This window comes from Eptesicus fuscus, chromosome 7 (genome assembly GCF_027574615.1).
Source record: "Eptesicus fuscus isolate TK198812 chromosome 7, DD_ASM_mEF_20220401, whole genome shotgun sequence".
NCBI lineage: Eukaryota > Metazoa > Chordata > Mammalia > Chiroptera > Vespertilionidae > Eptesicus > Eptesicus fuscus.
The window spans coordinates 101,102,696-101,122,027 of record NC_072479.1 but is presented as its reverse complement, the minus strand read 5'-3'; the positions used below and the strand labels follow the sequence as shown (position 1 = coordinate 101,122,027).

Genomic DNA, 19,332 nt, shown 5'->3' with positions numbered 1-19,332 from the left:
AAACCCTGAGGGGCAGGTGTTGCTGTCCTGACTTAACTAAGGAGGAGACAGTTCAGCCAGACTGGCGAGACTTAAAAGCTTAGACTCTGGAACCAGACTGCTGGGTTGAAATCCCAGTTCCCACACCAACTATCTGTGTGACCTTGGGCAAGGTACTTGACCTTCTTGTGTCTGTTTTCTTACCTGTAAAATGGGGATAGTAACAGCATGTACCTCACAGGACTGTTAGGAAGACTCGGTGAGTTAAGAACTTGGGCTTACAGAAGTTCCAGGCACAGAGTAAAACCGTGTATAAATGTTTGTAAAATAAAATACCAGGGTGATCCTGGGATCATGCCCACATTTTCTCACTGCAGCTTCTCCCAGTAAGGAAGGTGTGCTAGCCCCATTTTACAGATGAGCTCCTGGGACTTAGAAAGGCGAGGCAACCGGTCCTGATCGCACAGCAGGGAGGTGGGAGGGCTGGACTCTGGCTGCAGTAGTGCAGCGCACACAGCAGGTCCTTCCCAGCTGTGCTGGCGTCTCCTTGCTGGGGCCCGGCCCCAGGCGCCCTCCCCAGGCCGAGGCCCTGAGGACCAGCTGGGTGTGCCGGTGGGCACTTACCTCCAGCTCACAGGAGCTCCGCTCATTGCGCCCACAGCCGCTGCCAGTGCCCTGTGAGGCAATGAAGCCGCGCAGCCGGTCAATCTCCTCAGACAGGCGGGCGTGCAGCTCCTGGGGGTGGGGGGTGGGATGGTCAGCGCAGGGCTGCTGGGGCGCCCCTGTCCCCACCCACGGGGGCCGGGGCCAGGCCCACCTGGTTGTGGCGCAGCAGCTCCTGGCCCTCCTGCTGGCAGCAGCGCAGCGTGTGCTCGCGCTCCTCGGCCTGCCGCGTCAGGGTGCCGATCTCCAGGCACTTCTGTGAGTACTGCTCTGACAGCACCTGCAGCTCCCGCTTCAGCGCCTCCATGTCTGACCTGCCAGGGCGGAGGAGGGGAACAATGATGGATGTGGGCTCGCTTTCCCTCTGCCAAGCTCAGAGTCAAGTCATGGCAAACTCAAAGCAGCTCCTGAGTTCCCACCCTAGTTCTGTTTTGAGCCCAACTGTGGGGCTTTGAACTGGTGACATCCTCTCGTGGCTACAGGTGCCTCCTGTGAGGGGGTGGGTTGGAGGAGCCCATCTCTAAAGCCTCTGCAGCCTCCAGAACTGTGCTCTGTGGCAGGACAGGGACTGGCCGAGGGTGACACTGCAGCCCAGCTCTAGGGGACACTAACGAGGGGACAGGAGTGCGGAGGCCGAGACCAGCCTGATAAGAAGGGGCAGAAGAACTGTGGCCTGAAGAACTGTCTATGTGGGTGGCATGGAGGTCTGACGAAGGCCCTGCTGCTTCTGTTCAGGTGCCACAATAATGACAGTGGGGGGTCTCAGTTGGGGGCAAACTGACATATTCTTTGCCCAGGGACGTCAGCACGGGTCCCCGACTCATAACCGCCAGTGTGTGCAGCTGGGTCCCAGGCTCAGGAGGCGGCCCAGCCCACAGACCCCAGGACCCAAGTGCTATCTCACTGGTGCTGCTTCCGGAGGCCGTCTGGGCCCTGCTGGAGGCTCCGTGTCTTGTTCAGCTCCCGGCTCAGCTCCTCCTGATAGGCCTTCTTCATGGCTTCGATGGCTGGAAACAGAGCAGAAGCAAGGAGGTTGGGGAGGGGTCAGCAGCACCAACTTCACCTCCTCTGAGACGCCACATGTACCGTGGACACAGGAGCAGGCAGTGGCATGCAGAGAGCCCTGGACCAGGCTGTGTCGTGAACTAAGTGGCTTTGGGTAAGTTGCTCGGCCTTCCTGAGCCTGTCTAGCAAGAGAGGATCACAATCTCTGTCTGAGGGACCCTGCTGGGGAGACACCTGGTGTCTGAGCACTGGTACCTTTTGCTAGTGATGCTGGGTAGAGCCCACACAGTCCACTGTCCCTGCACAGCCCGGAGGGTCCTTTAACAAGACCCATCTGTCTTGCCCAGCTTAGTGGTCAAGAGTACAGGCTCAGTCGGTACAGATCTAGGTGACTTTGCTCAGGGGACTTAACCCCTCTGTGCCTCAGGCCCTTATCCGGAAAGTGGGGTTAGCAATAGCACCTTCCTTCATGAGTTACTGGGAGATGTGTGAAGAGCATTTCAAACAATGCACAGCACAGACATTAGCTTTTGATTTATTTTTCAGACTGTGAGCTCCCAAGGACTGAGTCTCTTTTCACACTTACATGGGGTTGCTGTGAGGATTAAACAAGTCCTCAACCATTGTCTTATCTGTAATTCCAAAATCCAAAAGCTCTGAACACTGGGAGTTTTTCCTAACTCTTTTGGTAACAATCCCCGGCCTACGTGGACATGAGGCTATCTGAGGTCCCACTTAAGGGTGACCTTGAGAAATTTCACTGCAAATCACTTAGTGCTAGACTTCAGGATGGCGCCCAAATCCTGCCGAGACACCTACTATGTGCACCAGGTTATCTTCCTAAAAGCAAAACACATGGCCCAGGGTTTGGGATGAGGGGCCATGGGCTTGAGTGTGTCAAGCACTTAGCAGGTGTAAGTTCTAGATCATGCGATCTCCTCATCATTTCCATTATTCTAAAGCGCCCTGGAGGTGCGTGAGATGTGCCAGGCACACAGAGCAGGTGTGCAGCTGCCGGGGAGAGGGAGGGTGTCCCACACCTCGGTCGGGCATTCCCGTTTCTGGCTTGGGAAAGCAGAGGGTGGGTTCAGAGCATGGCTTTGCAGTCAGTGTGCTCTGGGCTCCAACTCTAGCTTCTGCCACCTCTAAGCTGTGCCATTTGGGACAGATCACTAACCTTTGAGCCAGTTTCCTCATCTGTGAAATGGGTCCCTCTCCTGGGCACTGCAAGGACCAGGACTGTTCACACCCCTCCCTGCTCTCCCTGGGTCCGGCCTGTGTGCCCAGTAAGATGGCCCCGCTATAAAAACTGGGTCTGAGGCTAAGCAGCCTCTCCGCCAGGACATGGCACCGGCTCGGGCATAGGCCTGGATCACAGTGGGCCCTCTAGTGCCTGCAGGTCCCGAGGGGAGGGTGTCTTTTTATTGCCACAACTTTCCTCTTTTTAAGTAGGTTCAGAGGTCAATTCTGGGGGCTTCCAACGCCTCTTGATCCCTTACCCTAAGTCTAGCACCAAGACCCCAGCCTCTTATTTAAGAGCCTCCCAAATCCAGTGAGGAGGCCTCTGCTTAGAGGTCCGTGAGCCCAAGCCCCGCTGTGCCACTCCTTCCCGGGGTCCTCACCTGAGGCCGTGGCGGCTGTCTCCTCGGCCAGGAGCCACTCCTTCTCCTGCTGCAGCCTCTGCAGCTCCCGCTCGTGGTGCCGCTGCAGCTCTTCCATCACCTGCTGGTGGGAGGACTCCATCTCGGCCAGGCTGCGCTCCCAGGCCTCCTGCAGGCAGGGCCAGGGGTCACGGGCTGCTCCCATTGCCTGGGACAGTGGTCCTTCTCCAGCCTGAGGTAGGCAGGCCTACCCTGGTCCAGGCTCCCTCTGGACCCCAGCACCACCAGCCTGTACCCAGCACCTCCTCTCTCCTCCATCTACAAACCTCATGCTGTCATTCTTCTGCTTCAAACCCTTCTGAGGCCCCCACCTGCCGGCTCAAGTCCCTGTTCCATGCCTGACCCTTGTAGCCTCATCCCTGGCCCTTACCCCACCAAGAAACCCCCTCGTTATAAAAAACAATTCAGTGTGTTCACACCTGAGCTTTAGCTCATGCTCTTTCCACTGCCTGGAACGTTCTTTTACATCTTTCTTTTCCTGGGTAATTAATTCACTTCACCTGCAGCCCAGCTAAATACCCTCCTAGCTCTGTCTCTGGACAACCTCTCCCCTGCCGCCAAAGGCCTTGCATCTGCCAGATGTAAGTCCCCCGAGGACACGGGGCCCAGGACAGGGCCTGACGTGTGGCAGGTGCTGGGGAAGGGAGCTGAAATTGATGACATCACAGAACAGGGCCTTGTGGATCAGACTGGCCAGTATTTTTTTTAATATACATATTTTTTATTGATTTCAGAAAGGGAGAGATAGAAACATCAATGATGAGAGAAAATCATTGATCAGCTGCCTCCTGCATGCTCCACACTGGGGATCAAGCTCACAACCCGGGCATATGCCCTTGACCGGAATCGAACCTGGGACCCTTCAGTTCACAGGCTGACACTCTATTCACTGAGCCAAACCGGCTAGGACAGACTGGCCAGCATTTAAAAGCCTGATAATACCACTGCTGGGAGAGTCGCTGTGATGGGGTTCGTGGAGGGCAGTTTGATAGCATCGATGCATTTTTAATGACCCTATCCCTTGACCTAGCGGGTCCACTTGTAAGAATGACCCCACAGAAAGTCACACGTGTACAGATTGGCAACAGACAAGAACTGGAAACAATCTAAATAAACAACCCTTAAATAAATCATGAGATCGAGCCTTACAAAGGACCCAGGCGGCTGGTAGAAGGCAGAGCTGTGCACATGGACAGCTGGGGGAAGGAGTGTGCAAAGTTAGGTGATAAAAGCTGGTTTCTGACAACGTACATGGGGTGATCCCACTCACAGAAACAAAACCCATGGAGCTGGACATCTGGGTACATGGACGCAAAGTCACAGAGAAGGTAAGGAAGGACGCTAGAAGGCAGAGGACTGGGCCCCAGAGATGTCCGCGTCCCGCTCCGGAACCTGTGAATATCACCTTATACTGCGGCGGAGGGGAACTGAGCTGCTAGATGGCCTTAAATAAGGAGCTATCTCTCCTAGATTACGGACTGGCCATGACGCCCCGGGATCGGGGTCCGCAGACGCAGAAGAGGCAGGAGAGCAGAGAGCGGGGGAGGAGTGGCTGTGGAAGGAGGTAGAGTGACGTGAAGTGAGGACTTGACTCCTTTGCTCTCTTTAAAGATGAAGGAATGGCCGTGAGCCACGGAAGGTGGGCAGCCACCAGATGCTGGAAAAGGCGAGAAACCGGATCGCATCCAGAGCTCACAGGAGACACAGTTCTGCGGGCGCCTGGCTTTTAGCCTGGCGAGACCCAAGCTAGACTTCTACCCTCCAAAACCGAGGTGATACAGAAAACTACACAGATGTGCTCTGGGGCACCGGGGAGCAGGCAGGGGAAGGAGAGTTCATGTGTTTATTTCTAACCTTTTAATTTGTTTGAATTATTTATGAAAATGTAAACCTATTTTTTATATAATTAAAAAGTATTTAAGGCCCTGGCTGGGTGGCTCAGCTGGTTGGAGCGTCATTCTGTACATCAAAAAGGTTGCAGGTTCAATTCCAGGTCAGGGCGTGTACAGCAGGCAACTGATCAACCGGTTTCTCTTTCACATCGATGTTTTTCTGTCTCTCTCTCCCTTCCTCTCACTGTAAAATCAATTTAAAAAACCATAGCCCTGGGTGGGAATAAAAAAAATAAGATAACTGAAAAGGGAAGGAGAAGAGCTAGGGAAGAACCAAGGCACAGAGGGCCAGTTAAGAGGTTGTATTCTTGCCTGGCCGGTGTGGCTCAGTGGATTGATCGTTGTCCCATGTACCAAGAGGTCACGGGTTCGATTCCCCCTCAGGGCACATGCCAAGTTACGGGCTTGATCTCCAGTAGGGGGCATGCAGGATGCAGCTGATTGATGTTTCTATCTCTCTCTCTCCCTAAAAATCACATATATATTTAAAAAAAAAATTGTATTCTCCATGGCACAGGGCATCTCAGTGGTGGGGGCAACCCCACCTCTCCAGCAGCCACAGCCACACCTTGGAGGCCACTTTGGGGGAAGGGCAAGGGCCAGGCCACCTGGGGCCAGGTGTTCTAGGCAGTGAGCAGGGGTACCTGTCTCTCTGGGACTCTGCGCATGTCCTCTGTAGGTCCCTCTAGTTAGGACAATAGACCTTGCTTTGGAGTCCTAATCCTGGCTGTACTGTGGAATGAACTTAAGCCTCTTCCCTCTCTGAGCCTCGGTCTCCTTATCTGTAAAACAGGCCTCATAAGACCAACTGCTGAGTGTCCCTAAGGTAAGCTAGCGCCCACCCAGAGATCACCCACCTGCAGAGATCAGAAAAATAGGGGGGTGGGGATCTGTTCTCAAAGGGTCAGATCAGGCAGGCAGAGCCAGAAGCTAATAGGGGTCAGGAGGCTGGTGTCAGGCGGTGGGAGCCAGCCCAGGATGAGGGGCTCCTAGGTCAGGTGCTGCTCTCTGACCTGCCTTCCTGTGGGCCCAAGGTGTCAGCTGCCACCCCTGACGTGGACCAAAGTGGACAAAGAGATGCCCGTGATCCCACTGCACTAGGATGGAAGGGTCCCCTTTGCTAGAGGCACTACAGCCCGTGAAGTCCCAGACCCCCCAGCTGCTGTCCTGTGGTGGCAAGCCCCACCGGCTAAAAGAGGGGCACCCACTCGGTCTGAGATATCAGGTTGGGGGATCCCTCCCCAGCTGTCACCTCTCCAGGGTCCACTGAATTTCCAGCCGCTTCCTCCAGTGCCTGAGGGGGACACAGGTGGCTCAGCTCCTCTTCTCTGCGCCCTCGGCGTCCTGAGCCACTCCTCCACTCCCGTCTTCTGCCTCCATTTCCCCTTTATTCCCTTCTCAACGCCCCTCAGTTCTGCCTGCCCACCTACCCCACCCCCCCAACCTCCCATGACAAAATGCCCACAGCCCAGGAGGCTTGGACTGCAGCACTCGTCTGACTCCAGGTCAAAGTTCTAGCCTCCTCTCTGGCCTCAGTTTCCCCATCTGTATGCTGAGAAGTCAGAGAAGTGCTTTTCAAATTTAATTTTAGCAACAGAAACCTTTTTCCAAAGGAAATCTAGTGCAGGTTCGAATAGTAAAGTGCACAAAGGCAGAGCTGCTCTGATTACCCGTGGATGTGGATGTGGATGGACCCACCCAGAAAAGCGGTCCCTGGGAGACCACAGCTCCACAGAGCACAGCTTGTGGGGGTCCTGAGGTGACGCCAGCTGTCTCAGGCAACCCCTTCCTCTTGCCTCAAGGGAGGCTTTGACAACACTGGTCCCTACCCTCTCCCCCTTCCACATATCAAGTGACCCCCAAGCTAGCCCTTCATGTCAAGCCCCAACTCCACACGGCCCCAGATGGGCCCCCATGCCTTGACAGCAACCCCAGCCGTAGGGCCCCTTGGGGGCTCCCCTCTGCCTTCCTTGGGCCCAGTCACCCAGTCCTAAACTGCCCCCCCTCTACACCCTCCTATATCCTGCTCACCCTCAGTCATCATCCCAGCTCCTGCCATGGCCTTGGCCCCTCCCAAGCCCCTTCCACTCCACCACCACCTTCCCGGCATCACCCCAAACCTCCTCAGGTGTGTGGGACAAGATCCAAACTCCTGGCCTGGCAGCGGAGGTCTCCAGAGTAGGCACCCACCAGCCTTCCACCACAGCCCATGCCCCTGCCCCACCCCAGTGCTCAGCTCCGTGCCCGCCCCCAGGAAGGCTTCCCGAGAGCCCCGCACAGCAACCTCCCGCCTGGAACTTCTGGAAGGTCCCTCTGCTCAGAGCCTGGGATCCCAGCATTCTTTTCTGCTTCAGGCAATGATGTGCTGACTAGAGGCAGCTGGTTATCAAATTTTTAGGAATTTTGTGACACAGTTAGCAGGCCATTATTTAAAATTATATAAGCTTATAGTTAATTACATTAAAAACAAAGCTGATACTCCAAACATTTCTTCTTAATGATCTCACTGCATTTTATTATTGTCTATGCTCCCGCGGTTACTTCTCTTCTGTGTCTGTGTGGAAATGCTCTATAGTGGGTGTGACATATCTTCCCAACTCCGTGCTCAGGTCCTCAGCCACAGTGGGAGTATTTACACCATGGACATTGGTAAACATTACAATCAGGACTCGATTTATTTTTTGATAGTCTAGACCAGGCGTCCTCAAACTACGGCCCGCGGGCCACATGAGGGTGTTTTTGCCGTTTTGTTTTTTTTACTTCAAAATAAGATATGTGCAGTGTGCATAGGAATTTGTTCATAGTTTTTTTTCAACTATAGTCCGGCCCTCCAACGGTCTGAGGGACAGTGAACTGGCCCCCTGTTTAAAAAGTTTGAGGACCCCTGGTCTAGACTTAAGCAAGGATGAGAAAATGCTAGTAATGCAGATTAAATTTAAAAGTGTGCCATACCTATGACCATTACACTGTAAGTAGAACAAAAACCTGAGGGAACACTCTTAAGAAAATATTCTCAATAGAGAACTATTACCCAATTCAACCAAAAAATTGCTCATGACATTGACCAAGTAAAGTTTCAATATGTTTCTCGTCTTACTCATCCACATAAATAAAAATGTCAGCCAACATTCATGTTAGAATGACACTCGTTTGTCAGTTAGCTGTGGATACAAGCATTCGGAAAAACCAATGAAAGTATTATGAGAAAATCAATTTGCTATATAGAATTACAATAAAAAGTATTACTTATTTTTTATTTGTAAGTTGTATACTAAACATCCTTTGTATCAGTAATATATATATATATATACTAGAGGCCCAGTGCACGACATTCGTGCAGGGGGCTGGGGGGTGGGGGTCCCTCAGCTTGGCCTGTGGGGAGTGGGCCTAAGCTGACAGTTGGACATCCCCCCCCCCCCCGCTGCTCCCCCACCAGGGGTCCTTAGTGCTGCTGCAGAGGCAGGAGAGACTCCCGCCACTGCCGCTGCGCTCCTCAGCCATGAGCCCGAGCAACACTCCCCCTGTGGGAGCGCACTGACCACCAGGGGGCACCTCCTGTGTTGAGCATCTGCCCCCTGGTGGTCAGTGCACGTCATCGTGACCAATCATTCCGCCTCGGTTGATTTGCATATTAGCCTTTTATTATATAGGATATACCATATATAAGTGTGCATGTGTGTACACACAGATGTATTTTTTCTGGAAAGCTAGTTGTCCCCAGACATGGCCAAATGTCCCCAGGGCAGTGGTCAGCAAACTCATTAGTCAACAGAGCCAAATATCAACAGTACGACGATTGAAATTTCTTTTGAGAGCCAAATTTTTTAAACTTAAACTTCTTCTAACGCCACTTCTTCAAAATAGACTCGCCCAGGCCATGGTATTTTGTGGAAGAGCCACATTAAGGGGCCAAAGAGCCGCATGTGGCTCGCGAGCCGCAGTTTGCCGACCACTGCCCCAGGGGAACAAAAGTGGTCTTGGTTGAGAAGTGCTGTCCTCAGTAGACTGCATGTTTCCCTGGGGGCCATTGGGAACTCCCAAGTCCCAAAGACCATCTTGTGAGGGCCTCGGCCTGGCAGGCACAGGCAGGATTTCCCTGTTAGGGAGCACCTCCCAGGGGCCGGCCCATTGGAGCTCCCACTCCTCATTGGCTCCCCAGGTCCCCAGGGTGGTGTGAGGAAAGTGGTCCGAGTGCAGAGGGTCACACGAGGGCTGTCAGTCGGACCTGAGCTTAAATCCCACCTCTGACAGCTGCAGGCCGGCTGACCTTGGGCAAGTCCCATAAGCTCTCACAGCTCAGTGGCCCTGTCTATAAAACGGGCACAAGGCTCATGTCCACCCGCTGGAGAGATTAAATGAGACAATGCATGTCAAATGCCTCCCATGTTCTGGTACACAGGAAGGGCTCCCAAAATATTAGCTCTTTTCTGAAAACATGGCAACCAGAAACTTGCCCCCGTCCCCCACAAAGCAGCTCTTCAGCCTCACCTGTGAGATGTAGCCTGGGGGGATGTGACCATCCTCCTGGGACCTGGGCGCACCCTGGGGAGCCTCCCCCTGAAGACGCCATGCCTCCAGCTGGGCACGAAGAGACAGGACCTGTGAAGGGAGATGAGGTCAGTGGGGGCCTGAAAGCAGAGGGCGGGCTGGCGGAGGCAGGGCGGAGCTGTGGGTTTGAGGAGACGTGGCCCTGGTGGGAATGTGTAGGCAAGGGGGACATTCCAGCTGGGTCTGGATGGCAGGGCCAATGAGCCAGAAGAGCTCCGGCCCAAAGACTGGACAGGGCTGGGAACAGAACACTGTGGTCAGACATTCACAGTATGTAGGTGGCAGGGGAAATGTCTTTGAGCCTCAGCTTCCCATCAGTAAAACTGTGATGAGATATGCCCTATGGGGCCATGAGACTGCTGTGAACATATATGAGCCTGTTTGCAAAGAGGGCCAAGGGCAAGATGCTCAGTAAATGGTCTCCCCTTTTTCTTCTCTATTCCCTTCTGTGTGATTGCGGAGGACAGAACAAGAGGCAAAAATATAAAAAAAACAGCCCTGGCCTGTGTGGCTCATTTGGTTGGACACTGTCCTGTGCACCGAGAGGTTGCCAGCTTGATTACTGGCCAGGGCACAAGCCAGGTTGCAGGCTTGATCCCCAGTGAAGGGTGTGCAAGAGGCAGTCGATTGATATTCTGCTTTCACATCGATGTTTCTCTCTCTCTCCCTCCCTCCCTTCCTCTCTCTCTAAAAATCAATAAAAATGCTTTTTAAAAACAATAAAAACCCCAAGGTCTAGAAAAGAAGATTCCAGTTCACAGAGGAGTCTGAGGTGTCAGACAGTGAATCAGGGGCGAGCTCCCCATGACTGTAGGTTTGCATGATAAATGCTATAGCATGACTATAGGGACAGGAGGGGTGTTGGTGGGGTAAGGGGGTTCCCAGAGGCCAGCCATGTCTACCTCCTTCTCCAGTGCCTCATGGCTGTCACTAGGGGGCCCCCGGCGCTCCCCACGGCTTTGGTTGAGCAGGGCGGTGAGAGGCACCCGCTTGTTCTCCCGCAGGGGCAGTTTCTCCAGCTCCTGCCACTTCTTCTCGATCTCCTCGCTGAGCCGACTCTGCTGGTCCTCGGTCAGGGGGGCACCGAGGCCCCGGCGTGGCCCCTCGCCAGCAGGTGTCTCTGTGGCCCTGCTGTCCACGGCCTCAAACCACTTGCGTCGCTCCTCAGAGCGATGGGCCAGGTCCCGTTCCAACTCCTCCTGCTTGGCTGGGCGGTCAAGAGTGCGAGCTGGGGTGCGGGCCCGCTGTGGGGAGCCCTGAGACAGTGGGGAGAGCTCCACGTAGTCCAGGGATGGCCGCTGTCCATCTGCCTTCCGAGGGCTGCCCCGACTGATGACCTCAGAGCCCGCACGCTGCTCCCCCACCTTCAGGGAGCCCTTCTGGGTGCTGTAGCTGTGCAGTGTGTTCTCTTTATTGCAGTCCGAGAGCCTAGGGTGCCAGCACAGCCACATCAGGCAGGATCTTGCCCACTCTGTCCCCCAACAAGCACTTCTGGAGTGTCACCACGTGCCGGAGCCTGGGGATGAACCCCAGCAGAGGAAGCAGCTGAGCCCAGAGGTCAGAACTAGCGCTTCATCATCAACACACCCTGGGAGCCATCCCAACTCCACCACTTACCAGCAGAGGGGCCAGAATATCTGGCTTCCCTCTGAGCTCCGTCACTCATCTGTAATATGGGACAACAATTCTTCTCAAAGGATGAATATGAGGACTAGGTGGGCGAATGTGTGAAGCAACCAGGAAGCCCATTAAGAATGGTGATCAAAGCGTTATTATTAAAAGTATGGTTTGAGATAAGATCCTGGGTTCAAAAGACTCACAGTGGAATAGGGGAGATGCCCATGGTCACTGCCGAGCAGGTGAACAGTGACCTCTGGGTGCAGAGGCACTAATTGTGGAGACTTAACAACTGTGGCAGTACTCTTCTTCTATAACAATAGCAGGGTATATGATCACCCATCCCAAAACTACACTTCCCAGCATCCCTTGCAGCTATGTAGGGCCATGTACCTACATTCTACCCAGTGGAAGTGAGAGGTGGCACCCTTTAAAGGACTGGGTGTGCCCTGGCCTGGCTCCTGTCTGGCACTCCAGGAGAATGTAAGCAGTTTCCTGAGTCAGAGGCAAAGCTATGAGTTGAGGGCCACAGAGCTGGTCTGGACTACATACCACTGGACTGCTCTGAAGAAATAAACCTCTCCCGCTTAAAGTCAGTGTGTTTGGGGCTTCTCTGTTACAGCAGCCAAGCCTATATACTAAGTAAGAATCCAGCTGCACTGTGCTTCAGTTCACAAAGGGCTTCTATGCATATTCTCGTGACAGTCTGACAAATGAAGTGTCTGAAACTCAGACAAGAAGGTGACTGGACTGAGGTTGAACAGCCAGGCTGTGGTCAGACAGAGGGACTCACGCTTGACACCCCTCAATGTCATGTTTCCATTCCTGCTGCCCAGCAGCCACAAGTCCTAGCCCCCCATAGGCGTCTGGGTTTATACTGTGTGGGAGCCCTACCACCAGGTAACTGAGCCCTCCCACTACTCTACCCACAGTGACCTCCAGAGGGAATGAGTTCCCCTCCCAGACCGCCTCGCCATCCCCTCTCCTTAACACAGGATGAGACACAGCCCACACAGCACAATCAGCCACCTAGAGGGGCCTTTGACTCACTGCCATCTTCTCCGAAGAGCTAAGGCCTCTCCCCACCTTTTCAGGATGTGGGGGACGTAGAGGGACAGCGGTCACACTCCAAATCCTCATTGTATTTCTGGAGGACTGCCAAGAATGCGCACTGACCTCTCCTCTATTTTGTTGATAGAGAAACTGAGGCCCAGAAGGTACAGCCAGAGGCTCCCAGGTGAGTGCCAGAACAGCACTCAGGGATACAGGGGAAGTGCCTCCCCAAAGCCCCGGTCCAACCCAGCACGTACTTGGTGACATCTGGGGCTGAGGTGGGACGCACAGTCTTCCTCAGAGCCTCGATCCAGTTCCTCCGGATGCCTGAGGTCATGGCCGACAAGGTATAGACAGCATCCTTGGTCTGCAAGTCCACCCCACAGGTAGGTTGCCACGTGGCCAGCACCACTGCTCCCTCCCCACTATGGACCCCAGGGAGGTGGCCCTTCCCTCCCAAGAGAGAGTCTAGGGTCTTGAGCCTGGAGTTGAGCAGAGGGTGCAATACTCCCCTTCACTAGCCTAGTCTTGGAAGAGTCCCAGTGGCTCCAAGGTCTCCCCAACATTTGAATTACCCCTGACAATGATATCTGGGGTCTCCCCAGATATGCTGTGTTGGCAGTAGAGCTTCTGACTGGCTCTGAGGACAGGGTCTCTGGGTAAATGGGTGACAAGAGCCAGCCATGCTCCACACCAACATCTCCTCTGGGGGCTCTCCAGTCATGCCACCCCCCAGATGCACACAGTCTCACGTGAATCTGGAAGCCGTAGTTGCGCTGTACTGCATACTCGGTGACGTCAGTGCAGGAACGCAGGTCAATCTCACCATCCAGCTCATCTGCCTACAGCAGGAAGACGATGGTCCATATACTCCAGTGACCCCCCCCAAGCCCCCCAAGCCCCTTCCAGGGGCCCCCAGCACCTGATGTCTCACCTCCTCAGCGGTGGAGTCCCTGTAATACTTGAGGCTTGAATCAGTCAGCACAAACCAATGCTTCTTCCACTGTGAAGGAGAGGTGGTGGTAAGGGGGGCCAGTGTGGAATGGAAGAATATGCGTGTGCCACTTTGCTGGCACCCTGGGTGCTGCCAGGTCAACCATTCTGCTCAAGTAGGGGCCTAGCACCCTCATCCACCCTGCTGAGGGGTAGGGGCAGGGGACAGGGCAGTCAGAAAATCCACATTTGATGCCTGGCCCTCCTTTTCCTCTCTGAGCTGCAGGGGTAGCATCTATAAAATGGGTTGACTTCTCGTCCGAGCCACACCCTCCCTTTCCTTCTGGGAGCCCTTCTCTGCTTTGTGAACACTTCCATACCCATCTCGATCCTTTCTACCAAGATCGCTGAGGCGCCTACAAGCAAATCCCCCAGGGCAGACCAGGGAGGGGTTGTGACCTGTGTAAGGTCATCTGCCTAGCAAGCCGGAGACCAGAACTTCCCCAGTTATTTTGCATATGCCCCCCTGGATCTCCTGTCGCCAGGGACAGGACTCCCAGAGAGCAGGACTGGAAGGTGGCCCAGGGGGAGGCATCTGGTCGTATTCTGTTTCTTGATCTGGGTGCTGGTTACATGTGTGTTCACCTTGTGAGATGCATTATCTGAACATTTAGGATTTGGGCACCTTTCTGCAGCGCCTTTCTCTCTGCTCCAGCTGGGGTTAGGTTAGCAGAACACATCAGAAAGGAAAGGGGTACAGCCTGATATTAAAGGTGCCAAGCTTGGCCCTTCTCTGGCTTCTGGCCATTTGCTGGAATGCTAGATCAGGTCCACCCACTGCCAGGGTCAGTGCAGTCCCCAGCATCTCCTTGGATCCCACACATCACCAAGTCCTATCCACACTGTTTGCTATTTCAAGTACTTAGGGTTGTTTTTTTTCCCTTAAGAAGATGGTGCATTTTCAAGGATGTGCCAGAATGACATTTTCTACTTCTTTCCACACTGCCTCTCCTTAGCATTCAAGAGACAACTATTTTATCCCTTCCTAGCTGTGTGTCTTTAGTTAAGTATCTTTATGTCTCTGGGCTTCAGTCTTCAGATTTGTAAAGCAGGGCTAATAAGAAATCCCTAAGCCTTCTTGTAAGGTTAGAAGTTCCTAACCCGCCCTTGTGTGTCTCTCCGGGCATCTGGCCCAGGGTGGGCAGCACATTGTTGGGGATTGCTCTAAAAGGCTGGCCCTCTTAGAACTACCTGCTCTTACTGAGTGGCCTGAATTGCAGCTCAAGACCTCGACTGTCCCTTTGTAAAGTGGGGCAAGGGTTCTGTGCCAAATGATGTCCTTGGCCCAGTCTGTGACTGTCTAAGATGGGGACTAGATGGAGCTCTGTGGGCCGCCGGTGCCCCGAGTTCCTGGCCTGTGTCTAGCCAAGGTCCTGCTAGGCCTGGAAGAGATCGAAGCCCTTGTGGGCCTGTCTCCTGTCTGTGCACCAAGGGGCTGTGCTGGCTGAACTCCCAGGGCCCTTCCAGCTCGGACATTCCAAAACTTCGTGAAAGAGAATGAGTAATGGCCAGTGCTGGGTGGAGCCCATAATCTCTGCCCTCCAGAGACCCTGGGTGGGAGGCCAGGACGGGTCACTGGCAAGGTGCCAGGCCTTGTGTGAGGCTGGAGCGCAGCCACCAGAGGACCGGCGAGCAGGCAGCGGGTACGGAAGGTTGTGGGTTAGAGGGGATAAAGCATGTGGGTAGGAAACACAATGCAATTCCCTTTGGCTCCCAGCCCTCCCGGCATGCGGGCTGCACACACACCAAAGCCACGAGCGCATGCAGGGCAGGGGCGGGGAGACGTTCCCTCCCAAGGTGGGTGGGCAGAAAGCCAGATCCAGCTCCAGCATGGCAGCCGAAAGGGCAGAACCCGTAAGAGGCCACTGTCCCTTCTGGGTCTAAGGACAGACACATTAGAGAAAGGGAAGGGTTATTACTGAGGCCCTAGCAGATCCTGGGGGCTATGTGAGACCCTTTACCTGCTTGACATCTGTGCCTGTTACCCACCCTGGAAGGAATCGTCATCATCCACTATGCCCCTAGCACAGATGTGGCCACTGAAGCCAGGGAAAGCTGTGATGTGACCAATGGGGCCCCAGGTTGGTGAGACTTCAGATGTGCTCTGAGCATCATCCGCAGGGTGGGGGAGGAGGGGCTGTTACGCGACTGAGTTGTTACAAATCTGTGCTTCTCAGGCCCAATGATCTCTGAGAGCCCTTCCACCCCAGACCCTCTGATACCCAGGAGGTCATCAAGAGGTGGGAGGACCAAGAGGTTCTTGGTGAGAGGAGGGGATGGGGTACAGAGCCTGAGGGGCTAGGAGGCCTCCCTCCATGGTGACTCTTACACACTGCAGACTGCTCCAGGCGGCCTCCGCCCTCCCACCCCCATAGTCCAAGGCTGGACGAGAAACACCCTGCCCTCAGAGTTCCCACTTCTGGCCCCGACCCTGGACCCCCTCCACCTGGAAGCCATGGTCTCTAGAAGGCTGGACAGGCGAGGGAAGCAGCTCAGCCTCCTGGGCTGCCCCCAGCCACCCCCCTCCTCTCCACTTCAGCCCTCCTACCTCTCCAGGCTCGTCCAAGATTGACATCCATCCCTTCTTGAAGTTGAGCAGATCGGGCTATGGGGAGATGAGGAAGCAGATGAGTCAGGCCCAGTGGAGAAGCCAATGGGGCTGGGGAGGAGGGGGTGCTGTACCTCTAGGCCTTGAATCCTGTAAGACTAAGGGCCTGAGAAGCCAGGAGAGAGGGCTGAGGGCCCAGGTAACACCCCAAATCGAGGCAGACTCCCCAGCCACCAATGCAGTCTTGGCCCCTTTCCATAACATCCAGTAATCTCTGATTGCCAAGAGGGTGGACCAGGCGACTGGGACATCCACCAAAGATGTTCAAGCTTCCCTCCCACTAGCCTACTTCCTCACCCAAGAGTGGGCGAGGGGGGCCAAGAGAACGCTGCCTGTAGAGATCCTGTAGAGAACAAGCCAGACCAGCAGGGCGAGTGAGCTGTCCAGTTCCTCTCTGACAAGGCCCAGGTGGCCCACCAGGAAAATGCCTTATTGCTGCCACCTGCCCCCAACCCACTGACCTCCTGTGGTCCAACCAGCCCTGCCCTGCCCTCGTCTCCTGGAGATCCTGAAAGATGGAACCAAGCACAGGCTGGGATCAGAGATCCTCTGGTTCCCTCTAGATCTCTGGATGGGCCGGTCCTGGCAAGCCCTACCTGCCGGGTGCTGCTCAGGGGGACACGGCCCCGGGGCCTGGGGGCCCCCAGCTGCAGCATGCTCCCCAGGGGCCTGTGAGCTATGAGCCCCCACCGAGGCCTAGACAACGAAGCTGCTCATTCTTGCATTTTCTCTGGTCAGGTCCATCTGGTGGGTGCCCAATTCCAGACCCTCCTGCCTGTTGGGGAGACCTCTCTTGTCTAAGTCCCAGTCCCTCTGCAGTCTCAGCTCCTGCCCACTGGGAGAGCAGGGCGGGCCAGGCTGGCGGGCAGGGAAGAGGCGTCCACCTGTTGCCATGGCTCTGAGCCCACCTATCAGCGCCTGCATCGAACCTCACCAGGCCAAGGTGTCTGGTTGCGTGAAGGGAGCGGGTGGCATGGATCAGTGGGGTGGGCGGCGAGGATGGCAGCTGGAAACCTGGAAACCAGAGCCACCTGACCTGGCCACCTCCCCTGACCTGCCTTCCTCCTAGGGAGCCCCCTTCTCCTCTTCCTCAGCTGGAAGAAGTGGCCCGAGAGGAGGTTGGGGCAGCAGCCTGGACATTCCAAGACACCCACAGCCATGGCCGTGGGACCAGGGCCCCGTCTCAGCAGGCTGGCAGCCCCACCCCTGCGCTGCAGCCCCTCCCTGCATACCTGTCAGAGGGAAGGGACACAGGCTCTGCTCAGACCTGAGAAACTCTGGGTGGTGTTCATGCCATCTGCTCTCCATTTCTCCCACCCTCTTCCCCAAATGTAAGGCGTCCCAAACCGAGACCGAATGAAGACTGGTAGCCCCGCTCAAGACCACCGGGTCGCTTGGGTTCACCTGCATTCAGTCTGGACCTCCCGTGGCCCCAGGACTAGGCGTGCTGTGGCCAGAACCCGGGAAAACCTGCTGAATAAATATCCACCCTCCTCTACCCCATCTAAATTTCTGTGCTCTGGAGACAGGCCCCACCCCCACTCCCTGGCCCTGAGGAGTTAGGCTTCCTGGGATGGCCCATAGGAGATCAGCCTCGACTTCCAGAAGCTGAGGAAGGGCTCCTAGCAGCAATGACAGGCTGGGACCCCAAGGGCTGCCTGGGAAGTGGGGTCACAGTGACCTTCCTAAGTCGCATACCCTCTCTGAGTCCAGTTGCCCAATGTGGTAAATGACGGGGTGAGTCCTGACCTCCCTCAAGTTTTATGAGGACTGAACGTGCCACCCATGGAAAAGCCCAGTGACCCTCTGGAAGCCGGTACTAACACGTCGCACGCCACCTCAGGCATGGGCTGGCACAGTGACCGTGGGGAGAGGAGGCCACCAATGGGAGATCTTAAACTGCTGGCAGGGGAGGTCCTATGGTCAGTTGGGAACTCCCACCCCCCACCCAGGGTCAAAAGGTCTGATAACCTAAATATCTCACTGCATCTTCACACGTGGCTCTTCAGCCCCGGCCACCTCTCCTCCACCTGCAGGAAGCTCACTTTCTCCTTCTCCCTTAAGGAGCACCAGCAGTGCTCCCAGCCCAGCCACCCTCCCCCCTTTGGCCACAGGTCTGCACTCTCCCCGCCCTCCGGGACCGTCAGGACCTTCGACATGGCCTCCTCCCTCTAGATGCACTCTGGCAGAGGGACTCACTCAAAAAGGCCCAGTGTTACAAGTCTGCTCAGAGCCTCCAGGGATGGCTTCAAAACAAAGTCCAGTACACCTGAAGCTAATATAATAATGTATGCCAACTGTAATTGAAAAATAAAAATGATTTAAAAATGGAAAAAAATAAATAATAAAAACAAAACCCAGCTGCCTTAGGATGGCACAAGAGCGTCAGCCCCAGCCTTCCCCCTGCGTTGGGGGCCCCGTGTTAATGTCTCCACACATCCTCACTGATCCCCAACACACCAGGACTTCAGGTCCTCCACAGGCCTGTGTCCTCTGCTTGAACACCAAAGCAAACCCCTCCTCATGCCTTAAGACACAGCTTAACCTCCTCCCCCAAGGCCACCTCAGCACACGCCACACACACCCCCTGCGGCCCTCCCACAGCCTCTGTTGCCCATGATTATCTTGAAGACATTTACTTGTCCCTCAGACTCCACTCACAGGCAGGGACATGCGCATTCACACCCCCAGGACCCAGGGAATGTTTGTGGAATCTTCCTTTTTCTTTTTTTAACTATCATGCCCTGTTCTGGACCAGGAAGTCAGCTGCGAGTGAAAGATGTGGCCCCGGACTTGGTGGAAGTCAGGAGACAGACAATAAACAAGGGAACAGGTATATAATTTGATGCCAGGCAGTGGCTGGGGAAGGAGGCTCCAGGGCAAGGCTGCGCACGGCGGAGGCAGAAGGAGGCGGAGCAAATCCTGACTCCAGGCCCGGCGTCCAGCCACTAAGCATTTACCCATTCGCTGCACCTTTGCCACTTGGTCCATACAGGTCCCCGGGGGCAGGGAGATGGGCCCAGCGGAGAAGGAAGGGACGGTACAGAAAGGACACCCGCCTGGAGCAGGCTCAGGTCCGCAGGCAGCTGGGATGACACCAGTCAACACCGTCAGTGGTGACCCCCCTCCTCCTCCCTAGGGGCCTCAAAACCTTTCATGGCTCCTCAGGAGCCCTGACCAAAAGCCTACGCTACGTTTCCCGGCCTTTGGGACCCTCTTCTTCCGGACCCCTTTCCCACGTTCCCGCCATTCCCCAGATGTGACCACCAGCCTTTGTCCAGTGTTCCCTCCCCTGTCCATCTCCACCTGACCT

General features: G+C 55.1%; 1 protein-coding gene across 1 annotated transcript in view; it reads right to left on the bottom strand.

Annotated features, from left to right (window-relative positions):
* TRIOBP (TRIO and F-actin binding protein) overlaps positions 1-19,332 on the bottom strand; it is a 53,502-nt gene that overhangs the window by 2,840 nt on the left and 31,330 nt on the right. Inside the window, exons 10-19 of the mRNA XM_054719501.1 lie at positions 15,960-16,016; positions 13,353-13,421; positions 13,171-13,260; positions 12,676-12,785; positions 10,651-11,176; positions 9,689-9,799; positions 3,270-3,417; positions 1,547-1,649; positions 797-956; positions 604-714 (exon numbers count right to left, since the gene is read on the bottom strand). Of these exons, the coding sequence (XP_054575476.1) occupies positions 604-714; positions 797-956; positions 1,547-1,649; positions 3,270-3,417; positions 9,689-9,799; positions 10,651-11,176; positions 12,676-12,785; positions 13,171-13,260; positions 13,353-13,421; positions 15,960-16,016 (1,485 nt within the window). The remainder of the gene's footprint in view (positions 1-603; positions 715-796; positions 957-1,546; positions 1,650-3,269; positions 3,418-9,688; positions 9,800-10,650; positions 11,177-12,675; positions 12,786-13,170; positions 13,261-13,352; positions 13,422-15,959; positions 16,017-19,332) is intronic.